General features: G+C 53.7%; 1 protein-coding gene across 2 annotated transcripts in view; it reads left to right on the top strand.

Moving 5' to 3' along the window:
• Positions 1-17,347, top strand: part of gpkow (G patch domain and KOW motifs) — a 67,796-nt gene that overhangs the window by 8,076 nt on the left and 42,373 nt on the right. The window contains exons 2-5 of one of the 2 annotated variants that reach the window (XM_085979014.1): positions 1,198-1,358; positions 8,251-8,390; positions 14,291-14,397; positions 16,886-17,090. In XM_085979014.1, the coding sequence (XP_085835140.1) occupies positions 1,198-1,358; positions 8,251-8,390; positions 14,291-14,397; positions 16,886-17,090 (613 nt within the window). The remainder of the gene's footprint in view (positions 1-1,197; positions 1,359-8,250; positions 8,391-14,290; positions 14,398-16,885; positions 17,091-17,347) is intronic. The other variant, XM_085979016.1, reaches the window with a different exon arrangement.

The following is a 17,347-nucleotide window of genomic DNA, read 5'->3' as shown; positions in this document are numbered from 1 at the left end:
GTGAGTGTGAGAGAGTGTGAGTGAGAGAGTGAGTGAGAGAGTGTGAGAGAGTGAGTGTGAGAGAGTGTGAGTGTGAGAGAGTGTGAGTGAGAGAGTGTGAGTGTGAGAGAGTGTGAGTGTGAGAGAGTGTGAGTGTGAGAGAGTGTGAGTGTGAGTGAGAGTGAGAGAGTGTGAGTGTGAGAGAGTGTGAGTGTGAGAGAGTGTGAGTGTGAGAGAGTGTGAGTGTGAGAGAGTGTGAGTGTGAGAGAGTGTGAGTGTGAGAGAGTGTGAGTGTGAGAGAGTGTGAGTGTGAGAGAGTGAGTGTGAGAGAGTGTGAGTGTGAGAGAGTGTGAGTGAGAGAGTGTGAGTGAGAGAGTGAGTGAGAGTGAGAGTGAGAGAGTGTGAGTGAGAGTGTGAGTGTGAGAGAGTGTGAGTGTGAGAGAGTGTGAGTGTGAGAGAGTGTGAGTGTGAGAGTGTGAGTGTGAGAGAGTGTGAGTGTGAGAGAGTGTGAGTGTGAGAGAGTGTGAGTGTGAGAGAGTGTGAGTGTGAGAGAGTGTGAGTGTGAGAGAGTGTGAGTGTGAGAGAGTGTGAGTGTGAGAGAGTGTGAGTGTGAGAGTGTGAGTGTGAGAGAGTGTGAGTGTGAGAGAGTGAGAGAGAGTGTGTGAGAGAGAGTGAGTGTGTGTGTGAGGGAGAGTGTGAGAGAGCGAGTGTGAGAGAGAGAGTGAGTGTCTGTGTGAGGGAGAGTGTGAGAGAGAGTGAGTGTGAGAGAGAGTGTGTAAGTGAGTGTGTGTAAGAGTGTGAGAGTGAGTGTGTGTGAGAGTGAGTGTGTGTGAGAGTGAGTGTGTGAGAGAGAGTGTGTGAGAGAGTGAGTGTGTGAGAGAGTGAGTGTGTGAGAGAGTGAGTGTGTGAGAGAGAGTGCGAGTGTGTGTGAGATAGTGAGTGTGTGAGAGTGATTGAGTGTGTATTTGTGAGTGTGAGATAGTGAATGTGTGAGAGAGTGAATGAGTGAGTGTGAGAGTGAGTCTGAGAGAGTGTGAGCGGAGGTAATGAGAGAAGGGGAGTGAGAAGGAGGGTGAGACCACAATGGGCTTTGAGGTGCCCTGTTAAGATGCGAGATGAAGGTGTGGGGACGTTGCAGGGAGGCGGGCTGCTCTTGTGCAGCAGGTACTGTGCCTGTCTCACTCACATGCCCATCTCTCTCTCTCTCTCCCCCCTCAGCGTCAAACCCCGGGAGAAGCCCCGGGAACTCATCATCCCACTCATCCAGAAGAACCGATGGCACCGGCCGGAGTCTGGGAGTAAAGTGAAGGAGGGGAAGCCGGACGGGGAGCAGGAGGACTCGGAGGTTCTGTCCCGGGCAGTGCAGGAGCTGATCGAAGGTACGTCGGTGGGAGGGGCGGGGGCTGGTGGCGTCGTGGCAGCTGGTTGATCGGTAGTTAGACCCTTTCCCTCTCTCCTCCTCTTCCCTGTCTCTCTTTGCCCCTATTCTCCCCGATTTCCATCACTCCACCATTGGCGACCGCGCCAGGGCCCCCCAGCTCTGGAACTCCCTCCCTAAACCTCTCCGCCTTTAAGAAGCTCCTTAAAACCGACCTCTGTGACCCAGCTTTTGGGCGCCGGTCCTAATATCTCCTTATGTGGATCGGGGTCAAATTGTATCTGATTTTCGCTCCTGTGAAGGGCCTTGGGACGTTTTACTACGTTAAAGGCGCTATATAAATACAATGGGGTCGATTTTCATTCAGAAGTCGGGAAGGAGGCGGGACTACAACTTTCGGGGTTGTAGTCCCGCCTCCATCGAGATGCGGCCAATCCGCGCGATTTTCCCTCGATTGACCTTGTTGAGCCCGCCCAGCAGGCTCAGCAGGCCAATTAAGGGCCACCCGGCAACAGGTGACGTCACAGACTGAAATTTCATCTGTCAAGAGGTTTTGACAGATGAAATATCAGCGTTTCACAGCTGTTTGACGCTGTCAAACACTGACAGTCTGACTTCTAACCTGAGTCCTTCTACACAGACTCAGTTAGAAATCTCGCCGGCACTGAAAGCTGCTGGCTGTCACTTTTGACAGTTCGCGGCCATTCTGCTTTCTGTGCCGGTGAGATGAGGGACTCCTGGGACCTAAAGGAAGAAAGGCTGTAAAGGTAAGTACAAGTAATTTAAACTTCTTCACACACTTTAGACACACCAAACACACTTACCTTTGCACTCGTGCACCCATCACTCACCTGAACACCGACATCTCGACCCCTCCAACTCCTTCAACCCGACGGCCCGCCTCGCTAACTTGGCGTGGTTTGTAGCCGTCGGGAATCCCACATGACACCCTTTAAAATCGGGATTAGGCTAAAACCTGCCTGTTAACAGGCAGTTAATTAGCACTAATCCCTTCCCGCCTCGGGTCGGCGGGTCCCAGTGCGGGGCGGGTACCCGCCTCCTCTGAAACTTACACGGAGGCGGGTTTTGGGCGGGATGGTGTCGGGGCCCCCGAATTCGGGATTTTAACCCCCCCCCCCCCCGCACACCTAAAAGCCCGCCTCACGGCACACTGAAAATCAACCCCGATGTGTTGTTGAATGATACTGGGTCCAAAAGGGTTAAATCCCGAGGACAGGTCGCACAGACTGGGCTTGTGTTCCCTCGAGTGTAGAAGATTAAGGGGGTGATCTGATCGAGGTGTTTGAGGTGATTAAAGGATCCGATCGGGTCGATCGAGAGAGAAACTATTTCCTCTGGTGGGGGGAGTCCAGAACAAGGGGGCAGAACCTTCAAATTAGAGCCAGGCCGTTCAGGGGTGATGTCAGGAAGCACTTCTTCACACCAAGGCTGGTGGAAATCTGGGACTCTGTCACCCAAAGAGCTGTCGAGGCTGGGGGTCAATTGGAGCTTTCAAGACGGAGATTGATAGATTTTTGTTGGGTATGGGGATTGAGGCGGGTGGATGGAGTTAAGCTATGGATCAGCCATGATCTATCTGAATGATGGAACAGGCTCGACGGGGCTGAATGGCCTCCTCCTGTTCCTAGTGTAACAGGCTCGAGGGGCTGAATGGCTTCCTCCTGTTCCTAATGTAACAGGCTTGAGGGGCTGAATGGCCTCCTCCTGTTCCTACAGTAACAGGCTCGAGGGGCTGAATGGCCTCCTCCTGTTCCTAATGTAACAGGCTCGAGGGGCTGAATGGCCTCCTCCTGTTCCTAGTGTAACAGGCTCGAGGGGCTGAATGTCCTCCTCCTGTTCCTAATGTAACAGGCTTGAGGAGCTGAATGGCCTCCTCCTGTTCCTAATGTAACAGGCTCGAGGAGCTGAATGGCCTCCTCCTGTTCCTAGTGTAACAGGCTCGAGGGGCTGAATGGCCCCCTCCTGTTGCTATAGTAACAGGCTCGAGGGGGCTGAATGGCCTCCTCCTGTTCCTAATGCAACAGGCTTGAGGGGCTGAATGGCCTCCTCCTGTTCCTAAAGTAACAGGCTCGAGGGGCTGAATGGCCCCCTCCTGTTCCTATAGTAACAGGCTTGAGGGGCTGAATGGCCTCCTCCTGTTCCTAGTGTAACAGGCTCGAGGGGCTGAATGGCCTCCTCCTGTTCCTATAGCAACAGGCTCGAGTGGCTGAATGGCCTCCTCCTGTTCCTAATGTAACAGGCTTGAGGGGGCTGAATGGCCTCCTCCTGTTCCCAGTGTAACAGGCTCGAGGGGCTGAATGGCCTCCTCCTGTTCCTAGTGTAACAGGCTCAAGGGGCTGAACGGCCTCCTGTTCCTAATGTAACAGGCTCGAGGGGGCTGAATGGCCTCCTCCTGTTCCTAATGTAACAGGCTCGAGGAGCTGAATGGCCTCCTCCTGTTCCGAATGTAGCAGGCTCGAGTGGGCTGAATGGCCTCCTCCTGTTCCTAATGGAACAGGCTCGAGGGGCTGAATGGCCTCCTCCTGTTCCGAATGTAACTGGCTCGAGGGGCTGAATGGCCTCCTCCTGTTACTAATGTAACTGGCTCGAGGGGCTGAATGGCCTCCTCCTGTTCCTAAAGTAACAGGCTCGAGGGGCTGAATGGCCTCCTCCTGTCCCTAATGTAACTGGCTCGAGGGGCTGAATGGCCTCCTCCTGTTCCTAATGAAACAGGCTCGAGGGGCTGAATGGCCTCCTCCTGTTCCTAATGAAACAGCCTCGAGGGGGCTGAATGGCCTCCTCCTGTTCCTAATGTAACAGCCTCGAGGGGCTGAATGGCCTCCTCCTGTTCCTAATGTAACAGGCTCGAGGGGCTGAATGGCCTCCTCCTGTCCCTAATGTAACTGGCTCGAGGGGCTGAATGGCCTCCTCCTGTTACTAATGTAACTGGCTCGAGGGGCTGAATGGCCTCCTCCTGTTCCTAAAGTAACAGGCTCGAGGGGCTGAATGGCCTCCTCCTGTCCCTAATGTAACTGGCTCGAGGGGCTGAATGGCCTCCTCCTGTTCCTAATGAAACAGGCTCGAGGGCTGAATGGCCTCCTCCTGTTCCTAATGAAACAGGCTCGAGGGGCTGAATGGCCTCCTCCTGTTCCTAATGTAACAGGCTCAAGGGGGCAGAATGTCCTCCTCCTGTTCCTAATGAAACAGGCTCGAGGGGCTGAATGGCCTCCTCCTGTTCCTAATGTAACAGGCTCGAGGGGGCTGAACGGCCTCCTCCTGTCCCTAATGTAACAGGCTCGAGGGGCTGAATGGCCTCCTCCTGTTCCTAATGTAACAGGCTCGAGGGGCTGAATGGCCTCCTCCTGTTCCTAATGTAACAGGCTCGAGGGGGCTGAATGGCCTCCTCCTGTCCCTAATGTAACAGGCTCGAGGGGCTGAATGGCCTCCTCCTGTTCCTAATGTAACAGGCTCGAGGGGCTGAATGGCCTCCTCCTGTTCCTAATGTAACAGGCTCGAGGGGGCTGAATGGCCTCCTCCTGTTCCTAATGTAACAGGCTTGAGGGGGCTGAATGGCCTCCTCCTGTTCCTAGTGTAACAGGCTCGAGGGGCTGAATGGCCCCCTCCTGTTCCTATAGTAACAGGCTCGAGGGGGCTGAATGGCCTCCTCCTGTTCCTAATGTAACAGGCTTGAGGGGCTGAATGGCCTCCTCCTGTTCCTATAGTAACAGGCTCGAGGGGCTGAATGGCCCCCTCCTGTTCCTATAGTAACAGGCTTGAGGGGCTGAATGGCCTCCTCCTGTTCCTAGTGTAACAGGCTCGAGGGGCTGAATGGCCTCCTCCTGTTCCTATAGTAACAGGCTCGAGTGGCTGAATGGCCTCCTCCTGTTCCTAATGTAACAGGCTTGAGGGGGCTGAATGGCCTCCTCCTGTTCCCAGTGTAACAGGCTCGAGGGGCTGAATGGCCTCCTCCTGTTCCTAGTGTAACAGGCTCAAGGGGCTGAACGGCCTCCTGTTCCTAATGTAACAGGCTCGAGGGGGCTGAATGGCCTCCTCCTGTTCCTAATGTAACAGGCTCGAGGAGCTGAATGGCCTCCTCCTGTTCCTAATGTAGCAGGCTCGAGTGGGCTGAATGGCCTCCTCCTGTTCCTAATGGAACAGGCTCGAGGGGCTGAATGGCCTCCTCCTGTTCCGAATGTAACAGGCTCGAGAGGCTGAATGGCCTCCTCCTGTTCCTAATGTAACAGCCTCGAGGGGGCTGAATGGCCTCCTCCTGTTCCTAATGTAACAGCCTCGAGGGGCTGAATGGCCTCCTCCTGTTCCTAATGTAACAGGCTCGAGGGGCTGAATGGCCTCCTCCTGTCCCTAATGTAACTGGCTCGAGGGGCTGAATGGCCTCCTCCTGTTACTAATGTAACTGGCTCGAGGGGCTGAATGGCCTCCTCCTGTCCCTAATGTAACTGGCTCGAGGGGCTGAATGGCCTCCTCCTGTTCCTAATGTAACAGGCTCGAGGGGCTGAATGGCCTCCTCCTGTTCCGAATGTAACAGGCTCGAGGGGCTGAATGGCCTCCTCCTGTTCCTAATGTAACAGGCTCGAGGGGCTGAATGGCCTCCTCCTGTTCCTAATGTAACAGGCTCGAGGGGCTGAATGGCCTCCTCCTGTTCCTAATGTAACAGGCTCGAGGGGCTGAATGGCCTCCTCCTGTTCCTAATGAAACAGGCTCGAGGGGCTGAATGGCCTCCTCCTGTTCCTAATGAAACAGGCTCGAGGGGCTGAATGGCCTCCTCCTGTTCCTAATGTAACAGGCTCAAGGGGGCAGAATGTCCTCCTCCTGTTCCTAATGAAACAGGCTCGAGGGGCTGAATGGCCTCCTCCTGTTCCTAATGTAACAGGCTCGAGGGGGCTGAATGGCCTCCTCCTGTTCCTAATGTAACAGGCTCGAGGGGCAGAATGTCCTCCTACTGTTCCTAATGAAACAGGCTCAAGGGGCTGAATGGCCTCCTCCTGTTCCTAATGTAACAGGCTCGAGGGGGCTGAATGGCCTCCTCCTGTTCCTAATGTAACAGGCTCGAGGGGCTGAATGGCCTCCTCCTGTTCCGAATGTAACAGGCTCGAGGGGCTGAATGGCCTCCTCCTGTTCCTAATGTAACAGGCTCGAGGGGGCTGAATGGCCTCCTCCTGTTCCTAATGTAACAGGCTCGAGGGGCTGAATGGCCTCCTCCTGTTCCTAATGTAACAGGCTCGAGGGGCTGAATGGCCTCCTCCTGTTCCTAATGTAACAGGCTCGAGGGGCTGAATGGCCTCCTCCTGTTCCTAATGTAACAGGCTCGAGGGGCTGAATGGCCTCCTCCTGTTCCTAATGTAACAGGCTCGAGGGGCTGAATGGCCTCCTCCTGTTCCTAATGTAACAGGCTCGAGGGGCTGAATGGCCTCCTCCTGTTCCTATGAGCACCACATTGCAGCATGATCCAAGCCTGTTAACGGTGGATGAGGTGCATCAAGGAGCTGGTGCTCTCGCCTCCGAGTCAGAAGGTCACGGGTTCGAGCCCCCACTCCAGAGACTCGAGCCCCGCAATCCAGGCCCGACACTCCCCCGGTGCCAGTGCTGAGGGAGCACCGCACTGTGGGAGGGGCAGTACTGAGGGAGCGCCGCACTGTCGGAGGAGCAGTACTGAGGGAGCGCCGCACTGTCGGAGGGGCAGTACTGAGGGAGCGCCGCACTGTCGGAGGGGCGGTACTGAGGGAGCGCCGCACTGTCGGAGGGGCGGTACTGAGAGAGCGCCGCACTGTTGGAGGGGCGGTACTGAGGGAGCGCCGCACTGTCGGAGGGGCGGTACTGAGGGAGCGCCGCACTGTCGGAAAGGCTGTATTGAGGGAGCGCCGCACTGTCGGAGGGGCAGTACTGAGGGAGCGCCGCACTGTCGGAGGGGCGGTACTGAGGTAGCGCCGCACTGTCGGAGGGGCGGTACTGAGGCAGCGCCGCACTGTCGGAGGGGGCAGTACTGAGGGAGCACCGCACTGTCGGAGGGGCGGTACTGAGGGAGCGCCGCACTGTCGGAGGGGCGGTACTGAGGCAGCGCCGCACTGTCGGAGGGGCGGTACTGAGGTAGCGCCGTACTGAGGGAGCGCCGCACTGTCGGAGGGGGCAGTACTGAGGCAGCGCCGCACTGTCGGAGGGGCGGTACTGAGGTAGCGCCGCACTGTCGAAGGGGCAGTACTGAGGCAGCGCCGCACTGTCGGAGGGGGCAGTACTGAGGCAGCGCCGCACTGTCGGAGGGGCGGTACTGAGGTAGCGCCGCACTGTCGAAGGGGCAGTACTGAGGGAGCGCCGCACTGTCGGAGGGGCGGTACTGAGGTAGCGCCGCACTGTCGGAGGGGCGGTACTGAGGTAGCGCCGCACTGTCGAAGGTGCCGTCTTTCGGGATGAGACGTTAAACCCGAGGCCCCCGTCTGCCCTCTCAGGTGGATGTGAAAGATCCCACGGCCACTATTGGAAGAAGAGCAGGGGGGAGTTCTCCCCGGTGTCCTGGGGCCAATATTTATCCCTCAACCAACATCACTAAAACAGATGATCCAGTGATTCTGACGTTGCTGTTTGTGGGAGCATGCTGTGCGCAAATTGGTTTCCTACATTACAACAGTGACCACACTTCAAAAAAAAATCTTCACTGGCTGTGAAGCCATTTGGGACGTCCTGAGGTCGTAGCGCCCGCATCCCAAGAACGAATAAATATAAAAGTCTCTTCTAGTCTCTCCACATTACCAGGAAGGAGAGAGGGGCGCTGCGGGGGCAGGCGTGTGCTCAGCTTGGTGGGAAACGGTGTAAACTCCCCCCACTGCCCCCCCCCCCCACCCCATCACTCTGCTCTCCTCACGTCCGCCATCTGTTTTCAGAGTCTCAGAAATACCAGGAGAAATGGAAGGAGGGTACCCGGGACGACCCAAACCTCAACATCCCCCTGCTGATGCAGAACCAGATGCCCTGCGGTTTCGAGGACGGGGAGAAGGTCAACGTGGAGCTGCGGCCCGAGTCGGTAGGTGAAAGGTCGCCAGGGGTTCAGAGGTCGTTCCCGCGCAGCATGTACATGGTGTGTGGGGGTGGCGGTGAGGCAGGGGGTGATCCAGCCTAGGCCAAAGGCAGGATCAGGGGAGTCGAGGGATCCGATAAGAACATGAGAAATAGGAGCAGGAGTCGGCCATTCGGCCCCTCGAGCCTGCTCCACCATTCAATGAGATCATGGCTGATCATGCAAATTCAGTGCCCTGTCCCTGCCTTCTCCCCATATCCCTTGATCCCTTTAGCCTTAAGAAATATATCCAACTCCTTCTTGAATATATTTAATGAATTGGCCTCCACTGCCTTCTGTGGTAGAGAATTCCACAGGTTCACCACTCTCTGGGTGAAGAAATTCCTCCTCATCTCTGTCCTAAATGGTTTACCCCTTATCCTTAGACTGTGACCCCTGGTTCTGGACTCCCCGACCATCGGGAACATCCTTCCTGCGTCTAGTCTGTCTAGTCCTGTTAGAATTTTATAAGTTTCAATGAGATCCCCTCTCATTCTTCTAAACTCCAGTGAGTATCGGCCCAATCTACTCAATCTCTCCTCCTAGGACCCCATCTCCCTCCTCTGCTCTCCCACCCCCCTGAAGATGTCGTCGGTCACCACGGGTCTCCGCTCTCCCTCTGCTATCTCCCCCGGGCGGCCTGTTCTCCACCCAGCGGCTTCGCAGGCTGGGCATTCGACTGTGGTGGGCTGCGTCACAGGCGAGCCCCAATCCTGCCCTCTGGTTCACCATGACCCGCTTCGAGTAAGCAGACTTTTTTTGATATCCAGTATAAGTGATCGGCCCAACTAGGCACCGGGAGCGGCCTTTCGGTTTCTGTATCTTTCGAGCTTTCCGAAGTACTGTTTAAAACCATGCTCCTTACAAACGCCTCGGTTTGCCTACATCAAAGGTGCATGTCACAGATAAGACCTCCTGACGTATCTGTTCCAGAATCCCTCGAAGACAGTCGCTGTGCGTCAACAGTTGCAGTTGTTTACTTTCAAACAAGACTTCCCGACCTAGCTGCTCTTAACCTCTTCGAAGAAACAGCTTTATTAACCGTTATCTTTCTCTACTATAGTTAATGGATCCCTCATTTGGACCGCTTTCCTGTTCTTTTTCATCTGGTTACTTTAAACGCTAGACTACACACACACACACACACACACACACACACACACACACACACACACACACACACACACACACAGACACAGACACACACTCTCACAGACACACACTCTCTCACACAGACACACACACACACACACACTCTCTCTCACAGACACACACTCTCTCTCACACAGACACACACACTCTCACAGACACAGACACACTCTCTCTCACAGACACAGACACACTCTCTCTCACAGACACAGACACACTCTCTCTCACAGACACACACACTCTCACAGACGCACTCTCACAGACACACACTCTCTCACAGACACACATACACACACACACACACACACACACGCTCTCTCACACAGACACACACACTCTCTCTCAGACACACACACACACACACTCTCTCTCTCACAGACACACTCTCTCACAGACACACACACTCACAGACGCACTCTCACAGACACACACACTCTCTCACAGACACACACACACACACAGAGACAGACTCACACACAGACAGACACACACACTCTCACACACACAGACAGACACACAGACTCTCACACACACAGACTCTCACACACACAGACTCTCACACACACAGACTCTCACACACACAGACTCTCACACACACAGACTCTCACACACACAGACTCTCGCACACACAGACTCTCGCACACACAGACTCTCGCACACACAGACTCTCGCACACACAGACTCTCGCACACACAGACTCTCGCACACACAGACTCTCGCACACACAGACTCTCGCACACACAGACTCTCGCACACACAGACTCTCGCACACACACAGACTCTCGCACACACACAGACTCTCGCACACACACAGACTCTCGCACACACACAGACTCTCGCACACACACAGACTCTCGCACACACACAGACTCTCGCACACACACAGACTCTCGCACACACACAGACTCTCGCACACACACAGACTCTCGCACACACACAGACTCTCGCACACACACAGACTCTCGCACACACACAGACTCTCGCACACACACAGACTCTCGCACACACACAGACTCTCGCACACACACAGACTCTCGCACACACACAGACTCTCGCACACACACAGACTCTCGCACACACACAGACTCTCGCACACACACAGACTCTCGCACACACACAGACTCTCACACACACACAGACTCTCACACACACACTCTCACACATACAGACACATACACAGTTGTGGCATTTCAGGATCGGTCTTATTGAAACTTTAGACCATCCACAACCAGTGTGAGAGCTCGGGTCTTTCCATTCTACACCATTCCAGTATGAGAGCGAGCTGCTGAACAGTGGTTCACTCACCTCTCTTATGTACCAAAGTTCACTGTTGATCTACATTCCATGCATACCACCAATAAATCACAGCACATCAAAGACACACACAGATGCCAACAGAATAACAACAAACAGGCCCTCCCATAAACACAAGCTCATAAGGTCAGAAATGGGAATGTTCACTGATGACTGCACAGTGTTCAGCGCCCTTCGCAACTCCTCGGATCCATGCCCGCATGCAACAAGACCTGGACGACGTTCAGGCTTGGGCTGATAAGCGGCAGGTAACATTCGCGCCACACAAGTGCCAGGCAATGACTATCTCCAACAAGCGAGAGTCTAACCACCGCCCCTTGACATTCAACAGCATTACCATCATTGAATCCCCCACCATCAATATCCTGAGGGTCACCATTGACCAGAAACTTAACTGGACCAGCCACATAAATACTGTGGCAACAAGAGCAGGTCAGAGGCTGGGTATTCTGCGGCGAATGTCTCACCTCCTGACTCCCATAAGCCTTTCCACCATCTACAAGGCACAAGTCAGGAGTGTGATGGAATACTCTCCACTTGCCTGGATGAGTTGCAGCTCCAACAACACTCAAGAAGCTCGACACCATCCAGGACAAAGCAGCCCGCTTGATCGGCACCCCATCCACCACCTTAAACATTCACTCCCTCCACCACCGGCGCACCGTGGCTGCAGTGTGGACCATCTGCAAGATGCACTGCAGCAACTCGCCAAGGCTTCTTCGGCAGCACCTCCCAAACCCGCGACCTCTTCCACCTAGAAGGACAAGGGCAGCAGGCGCACGGGAACACCACCACCTCCAAGTTCCCCTCTGAGTCACACACACCATCCCGACTTGGAAATATATCGGCCGCTCCTTCATTGTCGCTGGGTCAAAATCCTGGAACTCCCTCCCTAACAGCACTGTGGGAGCACCTTCACCACACGGACTGCAGCGGTTCAAGAAGGCGGCTCACCACCACCTTCTCAAGGGTGATTAGGGACGGGCAATAAATGATGGGCCTCGCCAGCGAAGTCCAGATCTCATGAACAAATAATTAAATAAAAACAAGCAATCTGACTGCCGTCATAAACTCTTCCTATTCCCTTAAACACAAGTGACCAAGCTGTCACATTCCAGACCATTCCAGATACGGCTGAGTGACTCTTACACATTCGACTATTTGACTTTCCTGTGACAATATCCTTGCTTTTAGGCCTGTTGACACAATTTACAACAAATGCTCAGCAGAAAGCTGTTTTAGATCATCATGTGTTGATCCCACCGACTGCCCAGAAAGAACATTTGAGGTACTCGGGAAATGCAGACTTTCGCTCCCACACCCTCTACCTATGTTTATTACCCTAGCCCCTAAAGTTACACTTTAATCACCCATGGCTGACATCATGACTGTCCCTTATTTCCTTGCGCAAACATATCTCGTATATAACACTTGGACACTAAAAGCGGAAGAGAACTCGGGCTTTCCCCTCTCCCCACACTTCAAAGCCATCCTGTCTATATAGGAAAGACTGTTGTTCTCAGATACAAAGAGGTTCGGCTATTAGCTCTTTAATTCCCAGGATGTCCAACAGGGGGCGCCCACCCTGCAGGGCAGGGAGAGGAAATGCAGGCACAGGGCGACTGAGGGAGATTCTACCCAGCTCCCCTGACCAACGTCTGTACAAAGACTGCCCTCTCCCTCTCATTCACACACGCACGCAGCAGTTGCACCAATCACAGGCGCAGGTTTGTCGATCGGACTCCCCCAATCCCCTCCCATATCACGCTACGGATCAGGAGCTGTTTAACCAGTCCAAAAGCTAAGGGGAGTTGGGGATTTCCATTCTGAATAACTAGGAGAGGCTGCCCGTGTCCTAACTCGCCCCAAGTCCCGTTCGCCCATCACCCCTGTGCTCGCTGACCTACATTGGCTCCCGGTTAAGCAACGCCTCGATTTCAAAATTCTCATCCTTGTTTTCAAATCCCTCCATGGCCTCCTCGCCCCCTCCCTATCTCTGTAACCTCCTTCAGCCCCACAAACCGCCCCCCCCCCCCCGAAATCTCGGCGCTCCTCTAATTCTGCCCTCTTGAGCATCCCTGATTATAATCGCTCAACCATTGGCCTTCTGTTGCCTGGGCCCCTAAGCTCTGGAATTCCCTCCCTAAACCTCTCCGCCTCTCTCTCCTCCTTTAAGACGCTCCTTAAATCCGACCTGTTTGACCAAGATTTTGGTCACCTGCCCTAATATCGCCTTATGTGGCTCGGTGTTAACTTTTGTTTGATAACTCTCCTGTGAAGCGCCTTGGGGCGTTTTACTACGTTAAAGGCGCTATATAAATGCAAGTTGTTGTTGTATCCATAATATCTCTCTACGCCCTCCATAACATCGCCCGTCTCCGCCCCTTGCCTCAGCTCATCCGCTGCTGAAACCCTCATCCCTGCCTTAGTCACCTCTACATTCGACTATTCCAACGCACTCCTGGCCGGCCTCCCACATTCTACCCTACGTAAACTTGAGGTGATCCAAAACTCGGCTGTCCTAACTCGCACCGAGTCCCGTTCGCCCATCACCCCCCGCTGTGCTCGCTGACCTACATTGCCTCCCGGTCCGGCAACGCCTCAGTTTCAAAATTCTCATCCTCGTGTTCAGATCCCTCCATGTCCTCGCTCCACCAACCTATCTCTGAAACCTCCTCCAGCCCCGACAACCCTCCGAGATCTCTGCGCTCCTCCAATTCCGGCCTCTCGCGCATCCCCCCGATTTCCATCGCTCCGCCATTGGCGGCCGTGCCTTCAGCCGCCTGGGCCCCCGAACTCTGGAATTCCCTCCCTAAACCTCTCCGCCTCGCCACCTCTCTTTCCTCCTTTAAGACGGTCCTTAATATCTTCTCATGTGGCTCGGTGTCAAATTTTGTCTGATTTTTGCTCCTGTGGAGCGCCGCGGGACGTTAAGGCGCTGGATCAATGCAGGTTGTTGTAACTGAACCTGGTGTGTTTGAACAGCAGGTGCATGCTGTCACGAATTTGTACTCGTGGCACTATCATCCCCTCCAACCCTTCCCGTTCACCCCCCTTTGTGCCACTCCTGCGGGGAGGGGTATCCACTCTGCATGAGGGCAACCAAACCTCCAACTAGGATATACCAGCGAGCATTAAGTACAAGTAGGCCCAGGGGTCGGGGTGCGTGAGGGGTCATGTATGCCACATAGTTTGGACGTGTCGATTCTAGTTACACCCCGGTTGCTAGTTATACCGGTGGCAGTGGCAAGGATCGATAAGTGGGGGGGGGCGCGAATTAAGAGGCTGCGGCCAGGTTGTGCCCCTCGGTTTGTTTTAGCCCCCCCCCCCCCCGGCGCGCGGGGCTGCTCGACTATAGGAGGCGGCGCTGACCCACACACCGGCCGGGTGTTCCCTCTGCTTAGTCCACAGACGCGGACTACGAGTCAGTGCCCGTCGAGGCCTACGGCTTTGCCATGCTGCGGGGGATGGGCTGGAAGGAGGGCGAGGGGATCGGACGCACCTTCAAACAGTGAGTGCCGCTGCCTACCCGACATCCGCGAGGGGGCGGGGAAAACGACCCAGTCTGTGGGAGGGGTCTGGGGGGGTGTAAGATGTGCGGAATGACCCCTCGCCCCGTCCAGCAGCTCATAGAGTTCGGACCTGAGACTTATGAGAAATTACACCAGTCACACGGGATGTGCCTTTAACCTTTTATTGTTCCTAAGACAGATTCAAAACCCCAACCACTATTCGAGTAGTTCACCAATAATATTACAGGGAATCCTACATACAACCAGCCGCGGATGATCAGTCCAGCATTGATTGTAGGTCCTTGTTATAAATCTCCTCATCATCAAGAAACTATTCATGAAATAACGCTGGACGGCCAGCTGGTGGCGCCGTCCAAGGAGTATAAATACTCGGGCGTGGGCCCCAGCTTTCCAGGGACATTTTGTAAGACAAGGAACTAGTGAAGTACAACTAGACCTCCATGTTCTGAAACAAGTTGACTAAAGCCTTGCTTTATGCTCCAACCAATTGCGTAGTGAGTTTTATTACGTTAGTCCTCGTAGGGAGATGACTGGCCAGGCCCCTACTTCCGACTGCAGTGCCGATATTCTTCAGCCACTGTGTTTTATACAGCTTTCGTAAATCAAATCATTCAGAGATAGTGAAATGTCCCTTTACTGTTCGGTCCGAGCTGTTTGAGCTGTCAAACGTTTACACTCGCACATCCTGTGCGGCTCGTCCTTATCACAGCCCAAAGTTGTCCATTCACTCCTAAAGTTTACAAAGGTGGCGGAGAAACCACTCCATTAGGTTACGATAGCAAAACACTGCGGATGCAGGAAATCCGAAATAACAACAGAAAACACTGGAAAAACTCAGCAGGCCAGGACAAGCATCCGTGGAGAGAGAAACAGAGTTAACGTTTCAGGCCGAAACCCTTCGTCAGAACTGAGAAAAAAGCAGGAAATGAAACAGATTAAAAAGGCCAGTTTGGGGGCTGGGAAATGGGACTCGATATCGAGTTCAACAATTTCAGATCATAACCTTGGCCCCCATCATATTTTTATATACTTTTTATCCACACTTTTGGTTTGTGCATTTTCCCTCTCTCCCACATGGCAGCTGTCTCTCACTCTGCCAGCGCATTGCACACTTCATCTAGAGCCATCCTTTGTCTCTTTACCTGTCCTATTACCATCTCGTCTCACCTTGAATATCTCTTAATGTCTCTTCACCTCTCCCGGACCTTCCCTTTTGTTCTTTCATCCCCTCCCCCATTTCCCAGCCCCCAAACTTGCTTTTTAATCTGTTTCATTGCCTGCTTTTTTTTTCTCAGTCCTGACGAAGGGTTTCGACCTGAAACGTTAACTCTGTTTCTCTCTCCATGGATGTTGCCCTGGCCTGCTGAGTTTTTCCAGCGTTTTCTGCTGTTACACTTGGTTCGGTTCACGAGTTCCGTCGTATGCTGCATTTCAAAACTTCAAAGGTTTGACTTCTCACCTCAGAAAAGTCACCAGAGACACCATGGCCCAGAAATTCGGGTCGGGGGGACTTCCCGCGGGTGCAAGCCCCCGACCTGCACTTACCCGGCGCGCCGGCCGTTGAGCTGTGGGCCCCCGTGGGATTCCGATCCTGGGCCTCCTCCAGCTTCCGGCGCGCAGTGCTTGTGTATCCCAGGGGCACAGTTAGTTCGAAGCGTCCCCTGGGATCACGTGGGCCATGGAGAGCCAATCGGCAGCAGGGAATGCTTCATTCATAAGTTTGACAGGAAGGGCTGTCAAACCTATAAATACTACGGGCCCCAAAACATCACTAAAACCTCAAATAATTTTTTTTTTAATCACATTTTTAAAATAACTATAAATTACATGAAATAACTGTTTTAAACAATAATTTAAATTTTTGAAAAAATTAATTACATTTTCTAACAGGGCTAAAAATAAACTTACCTTTCTTTAAAGTATTTAAAAATAATAAACCTGTGGAAAAAATGTTTTAATTTTAATTAATTCACCACTTACCTTGTTACAAGCAGGCCTTGCGCCTGCTATTTAAAAGTGTAACTGCTGGAGACTTTCCCTCCCGGAGAAACCGGCAGAAAAAAACGTAAGTTCGATGCGCACGCGCTGCCTCTCCCGCGCACGCGTTTGACCTGTGAACCCCTTCTTTCAGGGGGACGGAAGTGCCGGTTTCCCGCGCATGCGCAGTGCATGCAGGAAACCGGCACTTCCGTTGGGCTTACGGGTGAGTACCCAGCGCGGACTCGCCCGTGGGGACCCGAAGTTCTGGGCCATGCATGTCTACAAAACTAAGGGGGTTTGTTTGTCTCTGTTGATTCTCATCAGTGAAAGACCGCTTGTTACATTCGCCAACTTTATTTCACTTTGTAAAAGCTTTTGGCAAAGTATTTCAAGAAATATTAAAATTCAGGGTCTGTGTCTACTTTCTACAAGGTGGGGTGGAGGGAGAGAGGCTCCGTCTTAACAATCTGTCATTTTCTTTGCGAGGGACGTGAAGCCCTTTGAGCAGCAGCTGAGGCCAAAGGGCCTGGGCCTGGGGGCTGACCGCTCGCTGATCCGGGACCTCGAGGACCCCCGGCCCCAGAGAGCCCCGAAACCGGGCGAGGAGAGGAAGGCGGAGGAGCCGACCGGCATGGTCCCGGGGGGCTTGGTGCAGATCCAGAGGGGACCTCACGAGGATCTCTACGGCAAGGTAGGCACGCCGAACCCGGCCGCGGTTATATTCCCCGCTCCCCGGTGCCCTGTCATAACATAAGAACATAAGGAATAGGAGCAGGAGTCCCCTCGAGCCTGCTCCGCCATTCAGTAAGATCATGGCTGATCATCGACCTCAACTCCACTTTCCTGCCCGAACCCTTGATTCCCCTAGAGTCCAAAAATCTATCACTCTCAGCCTTGAATATACTCAACGACTGAGCCTCCACAGCCCTCTGGGGCAGAGAATTTCAA

This window comes from Somniosus microcephalus, unplaced genomic scaffold, assembly GCF_052327205.1.
Source record: "Somniosus microcephalus isolate GS21.2 unplaced genomic scaffold, FLI_Smic_1.0 unresolved_chr7, whole genome shotgun sequence".
In the NCBI taxonomy this organism is placed as follows: Eukaryota; Metazoa; Chordata; class Chondrichthyes; order Squaliformes; family Somniosidae; genus Somniosus; species Somniosus microcephalus.
The sequence above is the reverse complement of the archived record's forward strand: the minus strand, read 5'-3'. Positions and strand labels throughout refer to the sequence as shown.